Source organism: Fulmarus glacialis, unplaced genomic scaffold, assembly GCF_000690835.1.
Source record: "Fulmarus glacialis isolate BGI_N327 unplaced genomic scaffold, ASM69083v1 scaffold29210, whole genome shotgun sequence".
In the NCBI taxonomy this organism is placed as follows: Eukaryota; Metazoa; Chordata; class Aves; order Procellariiformes; family Procellariidae; genus Fulmarus; species Fulmarus glacialis.
Window position 1 is genome coordinate 1,145 of NW_009187598.1, and position 8,167 is coordinate 9,311.

General features: G+C 46.8%; 1 protein-coding gene across 1 annotated transcript; it reads right to left on the reverse strand.

Annotated features, from left to right (window-relative positions):
• Positions 1-1,635: 1,635 nt before the first annotated feature.
• NOL9 (nucleolar protein 9) lies at positions 1,636-7,974 on the reverse strand (the record flags this gene model as incomplete). The annotated part of the gene is made up of 10 exons (XM_009575725.1): positions 1,636-1,901; positions 2,233-2,366; positions 3,017-3,194; positions 3,554-3,665; positions 4,540-4,828; positions 5,025-5,186; positions 5,975-6,072; positions 6,826-6,922; positions 7,510-7,648; positions 7,892-7,974. Coding segments are annotated over 10 exons (1,421 nt in total), but the record flags the coding sequence as incomplete, so codon positions are not given.
• Positions 7,975-8,167: the final 193 nt, after the last annotated feature.

Genomic DNA, 8,167 nt, shown 5'->3' on the forward strand with positions numbered 1-8,167 from the left:
CCCTTGGCTGGGCAAGGCAGATGTTGGGGCGCCAGGGACAGCACCAAGGGGGATGCTCGGCCCCGGGGGGTTGTGGCGCTGGGTGTTTCACCTGCGCTGCTCACCTGTCTCACCTTTCCCAGCACCTTTTCCACCCCTCCCCTGTGACTTGAACCCCTGCCTCGCCCCGCCTGGGATTTTACCCCCAGCTGCACGATGGCCCCTGTATTTATTTTAGACACTGTGTGGGCCAGCTTGCCAGCCAAGTCCTTCCTTCACTGCCAGACCCAGCCAGATGGGGATAATTAGGCCTGGATTAAGTTAAAGCTTTAACTCTTTAAAAGGCAGCAATGCTGCACAGCCCCTTGCACCTCCTCTCCAGCTCCATCCCCTCCCCACTAGTCATCCCATTTAATTTGTTTACAGGTACATGTTTCTGGAGCACCAGGAAATCTCCTCGCAAACCAGATAAAAGCATTTTTCGCCGATTACTCACGCCCACTGCGGCCGCCAGCCAAAAAGATCTGGCACCGAGCAGCACGCTGCATCCCTCCTTCCTCCGCAGGAGAGACCCAGCCACAGGGAATCTGAATGGCACCCATCTCGGGGGGCTGCAGACCCCAGGGGCTGGACTGTCCGCCTGCTTTTGGGACATGGGCAGAGCAACACCGCATTAGCAGGAACCGCAGTCAGAAGCCAGGTTATTTTTGCAGTCAAGGATCCATTAAATGCCTGACGTGCCAGTATCACCCATTCAGAAGTGGTTTTCCTGAAAAGGTCTTCAACTCAGCCCGAGACGCTCACTCACCTCTGCGTGACTCCCACCAACCTCATCTTCGCTCAAGGAGCAAATCACTGCCTCAACAAAAAGCTGGGGGGGGGGAAAAAAAACAACAACAAAAGAAGTTCCTCTAGTCTTTCCCAGTGGGGCACAGACCAGGTAACGAGAGTCAGGCAAGACCAAGCACCCCAGTGCTCCATGCAGCACACAGGTAACAAGTTCCTCCCCACTTTCGTCCCATGTTAGCCTCTACCCGTACTGCAATGTATTTAGACAGAGCTGGAGGTAGACTCAAAGCTCCTCCCAGACGGGCGCCTAAGGCAAACCATAGCAACAGGGTACATGGCCAGAGCCAGCTGTGAAGCAGAATGAAGCAGCATCCCCAGCCACAGAGGGCTGCATGGGGCCGTCACCAAGGCGAGCCACCACAGCGCAGACAAGCAGCGAGCGGCTGACTCCCTCCAGCGGCTGTATCTGCGGTCACCCAGGGAGAGATAGAGGATTTTCTAACTTGCTCCTTCCTCCCCGTCTCCTTGACGGGTGAAACACCCAAAGATGCAGGTCAGCCGCAGCGCCAGAGAGAACCACCGGCACGAGCTTTTCCCCAGCCCACGAGCAGCCCAGTGTTATGGCTACTGTGAAGTTATGCTCACGCCACTGCAGATTGCTCTCCGAAACCCAGAACTAACCGAAGGCTAGACTTCAAACGGAGAACCGCTTCTGATTCAAGACAGTAACCACCTGCAGCTTGTATCAGCCGTGTCCAAGTCAACGCAGGCTGAGGAAAAAAGTTCAAACCAAACCAATGCTTTTAATAGGTATTTATTACAAAACACCAAAATACAAACTGAAAATATAAAACATTATCAAAAACGGACATGCTGTAGTACCTACACCGGACACCTGCCCAGCATCTCTCAGAGCTCTGTAGCACCCAGAGCTTCTGTGACCACACCTGGCTCTGGCCAGTCTCCTTACGAAACAAATCCCACGGTCCAAGGTCCCCAAGGCTTTAGGCATAATCACACTCGAACGCGTACTCCCTCCTCTTGAAATGCTTCTTCTTTTTCAGCTTTCCAGACCCCAAGATGCTGTAGTTATAATCGGATGTGACATAGGGGATCTCTCCCTCAACTCCTTGCTGAGAACAGGAAAAACAAAACCAGAAATAACTTTAAGAACTTGTATCTTCAAGGGAGCAGGAAGCACTTTCCTCTACAGACTAACAAAGCTGACTAGTGGAAAGGGGCAAGCTATCACCGAACAAACCCCACTCTGGTATCTGAAACATGAGAAGAACATTCTCTTCTCCCTTGTTTCTATACATTAAGGACAATTTCCTATAGAGATAACCATCTGCTAATGCCCAGACACCTCCAGGCATGCATAAGCCTCAGAAATAAGAAAATGGAAAACCCGCCAGCCAGCCTAAGCTCAGCCAGCTTCCACCTTTTTCCCCACACAGCTCCTACCTGGCCCACAAGAACGCAGTTTGGGACAGCAATATTTCCAAGGAGCAGACAATTTACTAGTCTCAGGTTCTCCGGAGGCACTGGCGTCAGAACGTGGTAAAGCTTCTTCTCCATCTCAACCCCACGGACAATTCCTGAAAAAAAAAAAAAATACACGCGAAGTTCAGTCTTAACTCCACCCAATCATTTCAGACTGTGTAACCAGATGCAGCTGAAGCTCTTTAAATAAATGGCTCTTCTAGAACCAAGAGAAGGATTTGAGACACATCTTGAGAAAAACCTGCATTGCTGTATCGCACTTTTCCAGTATCTCAACATACATACGAAGGGCTACTTCCCAAACCGCCTGTCCTAGTTCATTGGTACATTCCTACAGAAACTCGAGGAGCTCACTGTCAAACTCCAAGTCAGAACTCCAATATTAAATCGAGTCGTAGAAGGAAACTGACAGACAACTAAAGGAATTTTGCATAAGCCACGTGGAATCTGCTTTTGAGAACGTCAATCCAGAAAGCAAGTAAATCGTCAAGTTATGAAACAGTGAGAGAAGCAAGCTACAAAAAGGTGCCGCTCAGTGATATTCCCCATAGCTGTTACCACAAGTTAATGAAAACCAAAAGACTTGAAGCACAGCTTGTAATAGAAGAGAATACATGATTATTCTTTTATCTCATCCCACTGTTTCAGTTGTTTTTGAAAGAGTAGGCAATTCCATCACTCTGCAACCTATCTGTCAAAACACAACAGGTGAGAATGCAGCTCAAGGTTTCCCAGGCTTGCTCACCGAAGCCAAGGCAATCACAGACCGGTGTCTGTGTCAGCAAGACTGGCCCGTCCGTTTGGCATCTAATTTCATCCGGTATCCTGCAGAGCCCGACCCAGCTGGCATTCACTGCATACATGATATTGGTAGGCGCAACATCGGTGTGAATAACCCTGAGTGCAACAGCACTGAAAGGTACCTGAGGGGATAAAAAAAAGAAGAAAACAACTCTATCATTGGCTCAACATCACCGTAGTTCAAGTTCAGAGACAATGCCAAGTAGACAAAAAGCTCCCAACCCACACCTGCAGAGAGACATTATCTCAGTGGCAAACACAGTTTCAACACTAACAACTGAACATGCAGAAAACACATGCCACACTGACATCTCAACAAAAACCTCACTTCTAGATACACTGAATGAAGTAATTATCTTTTTGCAGATTACAGAGCGTTTTTCCCGTTCTGAAAAACATTTGCAGTACAAACAGGACTGTCAAGTTACTACGCGCTGGGCTCTCTACATCATCTCCAAGCCTTTCAAAAACGCTCATTTACCTGATATGGCACAAGACCGTGCAGCGGAAGCACTGCCCCTACGTCTGGGGACTGCAGCTGACCCAGGTAACCCAGTATGGACATGTCACGCAAGATGCCGCTATGTACTCGCCTGGAAAAATAACCGCAACAGATCAAGGAGAGGCAGCACACCCTCACACAGCAGTTCAAACCAAATACCCTGGACATTCCCAAGTACACTATGCACTATTAGCCATTATTTCACACAAGTTTAGGTTTTAAAACTTTTATCGCTGAACAAAATTTAGAGCTATGTTTTTATTACCTCTAAGGCATCATAGGATTTAGGTTATTGTTTCAACTTTAAAAAGGCATTAATTAACAAGGGTGGTGTTTGTTTTCTTTTATTTTTTAAACAAAGTCTGTTATTAGATAATGGCTCCCTTCTCCAACCCTGATGTCCGCACACCTTTCAGTCAGTCAGTCACAAGACAGAGCAACACATTTGTTTTCTTAAATAGCTCATTAGTGAATGCTGAGTCAAAAAAAGCACTTAAAATTGGCAACAAAGGCCCAAGGTCCAGAAAAATAAACATTTTGGAAATGCTCAAAGTATCAGAGAAATTAAGAAATAATGTGATCATCATCTAGGTCTGTAAGAAATAGGCAAGGAACCTCCCAATCAGAAAAAAAAGGAGACATAATAGTCAATGATTCCCTGGAAGTCATGCCCAGGGTAAAATTAAGTAACTGACAGTAGTCTTGGAAGTAGAGTAGGGAGGAACAACCCCCTCCACACCCCAGCCTAAAAAACAACCCTACATGAACCTCTCCCCAAACACAATACCCAGAAAACCCAAACAAACAACACCCAAACATAACCCCCTAATAAGTAAACTAGTAAGCTCCGACTGATTTAATGGAGCTCTTGAGGCCAAAGCAAAGCATCAGGACTTTACCATCAGGACTACGCATGATTTTGTTAAGCCCACTAACCACTACATAGCACTAAACTTTGTACTTACGCTTCACCTGCAACCCCTGCTCGAGGGAATTCTGGATGGACGTACAGCAACTTATACTCGGGAGCCAATGCATCTCCCTCCCCTTCAGAGGGCTTCCAGTTCTCCACTCCACTTGTACCCATCTGCTTGCATTTGGCTTGCTGTTTGCCTTTGGTGTACAGGCCAGGAGTGAGATGAACGTACTCTGGGGTGAGCGGAGCCATGGCCTTCCAGTCGTACACATCCATCTGAACAATGTGACTGGGTGACAACAGCCGAATGATATCTATCAGAAGCAGCAACCCCTCACCTTTAGGGAGCAGAGAAAACACGATTGCTGCCACTACATAAACAGGTCGGAATGCTGTTATGGAAGACCAGCACTAGCTCAAGGGAGGTAAGCTGTATTTTCTGGTTTCGGACTCTCTAGAAAGCATGGTGGTGTACCGCTACGATTATAACCTTCCTTCCGCACCACCTCTTGAGAACAGATTTATCCTGTTTACCTTTCACCCAGCCCATGGTGTTGATGACTAAAGGCACTTCCTTCTTATAGGAGCTGAACACGTACTTCACGACATCAAGGTATCTTTCCGTGTCCTGCTCACAACTAGTCTGTCCATAATACACCATCTTACGTGGTGTTTGCTGATGAGTGAACGGTGGACCTGAAAAAGCAAGCAGCAAACCACTAGTGGTTTCAGCAAGTCAAATCAAAGAACTCCCATCCCTGTACCACCTACACGCAATCCCTTCCAAAATCACGTCCTATTCACACACTAACAGTCCTTCTTGTACAGCCTACACCTATAGAGAAACTTGGAAGACTCCATGGTAGGAGTTTTGTTTGTTTGGGATATTGGGTTTTTTTCTTGTTTGTTTTAAATCACTGGTTACACATTTGTGAATTTTAAAACAACAATCCTCTATGACAGACTATCCAAAAAGTAAACCAGTCTGGCCATATTCCTTTTTAGACAGCGACCCAAATCTGCAAGACCACAAATACCAGCAATTTCTCTGGCTTTAGTTTTTTAACGTTCATAAGAACAGTCTCCAACTTACGTGAATCCACTCTGTATTTCTCAAGCTAGTTTTACTATCTACGGATACTAAAAACTGGGATAGACTTTCCCAAAGAGACCTTTCAAATCTGAAAGGCTGAAAATCCACTTTGACATGCCACAGCCTGTTCCACCACTTTATAAACAACTATATTCTGCCCTCTTCAGAACAGAAAGAACAAGCAGGGAGAATAGCTCCACGTTACTTAGCGAGATTTTCACATGGAACTTAGATGCCCCTAGCAAGAAAACTTTTACAGCCTTTGTTTTATTTTCTATATACACCTTTGATAAATGTGGCAACTTCCCCTAAAGTACAGCCTCTACTCAGAAAGCACCTTCCGGAAATGAAACAGGTTTCTGGCAATTGCAGAAAATGGCGAAACACGTACCAAGAATTGGCTCTGTTATGTTACTTAAAGACACGCATCCAGGCGGCGTAAATTCGGTTTGACCTATGTCACATTCCATATACTCAACTGAGGGAAGGCTGCAGTGAAAGAAGCCTGTATGTTAGCATCCACCAAAAAAAAGAAACAGCACACGACGTGGAACACATCAGAAGCAAAATGTGATTTTGTTCCAGGCCATCAAAATTAAATTCTTGAACATAATCAAAGCACCACCTGCCTCTCTCCTTCCCCCACTTGAGGGAGTATTAAGTGAGAACGTAAAAAGCTCACCTACAGTTCAAGATTATATTACAGTAGCTCCATACCCAATCCAGCCTTAAGAGAAGTAGCTAGAACGATAATCAGAGGTGGCAGTAATCAGTGTACCGCCTCTCCCACATTAACTGGGCACCCGGAGACCAGCCATATGCAATTTATAAACTTTCTAATCTTTATTTTAAGCATGCAGTGGTCAGGAGAATAAGCTTCTACACCCTGCTCTGCCAAGAATCTTCAAAGACCCTAACAAATTATAACTTACTCTGTGTTTTTAAGTGTTGTAAATTCTAGTTCCTTACTGAACTCTAAATGCTCGGTGCCCAATTCGTTCACATACTCCAAGACAGCAATTTAGTAGTATTTCAATAAAAATGTTTCAGTAGTCAACTGAACCCAAGACAACTGAACCCAAGACAAGAATGCCTATTTTTTTTATTTTTGTTTGTTTGTTTTTAAAAGATAAGCCACCTTCCAGTTGTAACAGCTTTTCTGAGAACCTTTGCAGGCACTTTTTTTCCTTCTTCTGAATCCCATGCAGTACTTAAAAACTTGTAGAACATGAAAAGACTCACCGATTCAGTAACAGATTAATCAGGTATCTGTTAAATGTCGATTTCCCAGTGTTTTTTGGGCCGCACACCAGAACCATGGGGACACCTTCATCTTCCGCTGGAAAAACAAACATACTCTGAAATGGACCAATGCTGTCCATTGTTTACATAAGTTTGTTTAAAAAAAAAAAAACAACAAAAAAACCCAAAAAACCCAAACAAAAACAGCCTGAAAAAACCTACAGACTCTGGCCTGACTAGGATATATTTTAACTAAATGAAAAAAAAAACATTAAAGAGAAGCATGTTACGAGTACCAGTACAAAGGAAAAGGCTCCTGAAGTAAGAAGCAAGCACTAAAACCCTGCATGCATGAACTCCAATCGCTCACAGCATTTTAGATGTTGCTGGATAAGTAAGGGAGTGTTTTTTCTACCCGCTACAAAAGAGAGCAAAATGAGAGTTTTGATGTCAGACTGCGAAGCGCCTTTATAGCAGCAAGCTGCCTGTTTGGCAGCAGAGGCACTAATCCACTCGAGGTGATGCACAAGGTCAAGACTCCCACTATTCAGGAGAAAAACATGACCCTCAATCAGTGCCTGTCACAGGGCACACTCTCCCTAACTTTAACTCATGAAAAGCCTCGTGAATTTCCTATCTTCAGGCTACTAAAGCCCCCAACCTCACCAAGCGCACGCCACTCACCACAGCATGCTTGGATCAGCTCCTCCAGGGCCAGGAACATGCTCTCTGACACCAGCAGCCCGCGGTCGGGGCTACACTTCACGATGCCAACAGATGCCAGAACTGCATCTTCTGGTGTGAAGCTGGGTTCTTCCTTTTTCTAGGGAAGAGTGGAAAAATGCTTAGGGAGGTGTGCGTAATACCTTGTAGCTGTGTTGCTGGGCACCGACAGGCATGCTAAGCGGGGCAGCCGCCTCTCGCTGTGCACAAGGCCTGTTTTGGGGAAGGCATGGCATCTGCACTGCTGCCCAGGGCGGAGTGGGCATCACGACGTCCTCTGGGTCTCACCTGGGGCTCAAAGAGCCGCGACAGAGGCAGGTGGCTCAGCATGGCTCAGCAGGACCGGTGGCGCTGGCGGGTCCAGGTGCTCCAGCAGCACCACGGCGCACTCCGGCGAGAACCGCGCCATCACCTTCACCCGCGCCTCTGCAACGGGGGGAGAGCGCTGCCCTCAGCCCGCGCTAAAGGACGGTGGCAGCGCCGCACGCAAAATGGCGGACGCCCCGCACAGAAAATGGCTGCCTCCCCGCACAGCACGCAAAATGGCGGCCACCCCGCACCGCACGCAAAATGGCGGACCGCAACCAGCGGGCCCGCGGGCCACCCTGCGCCTTCCCCC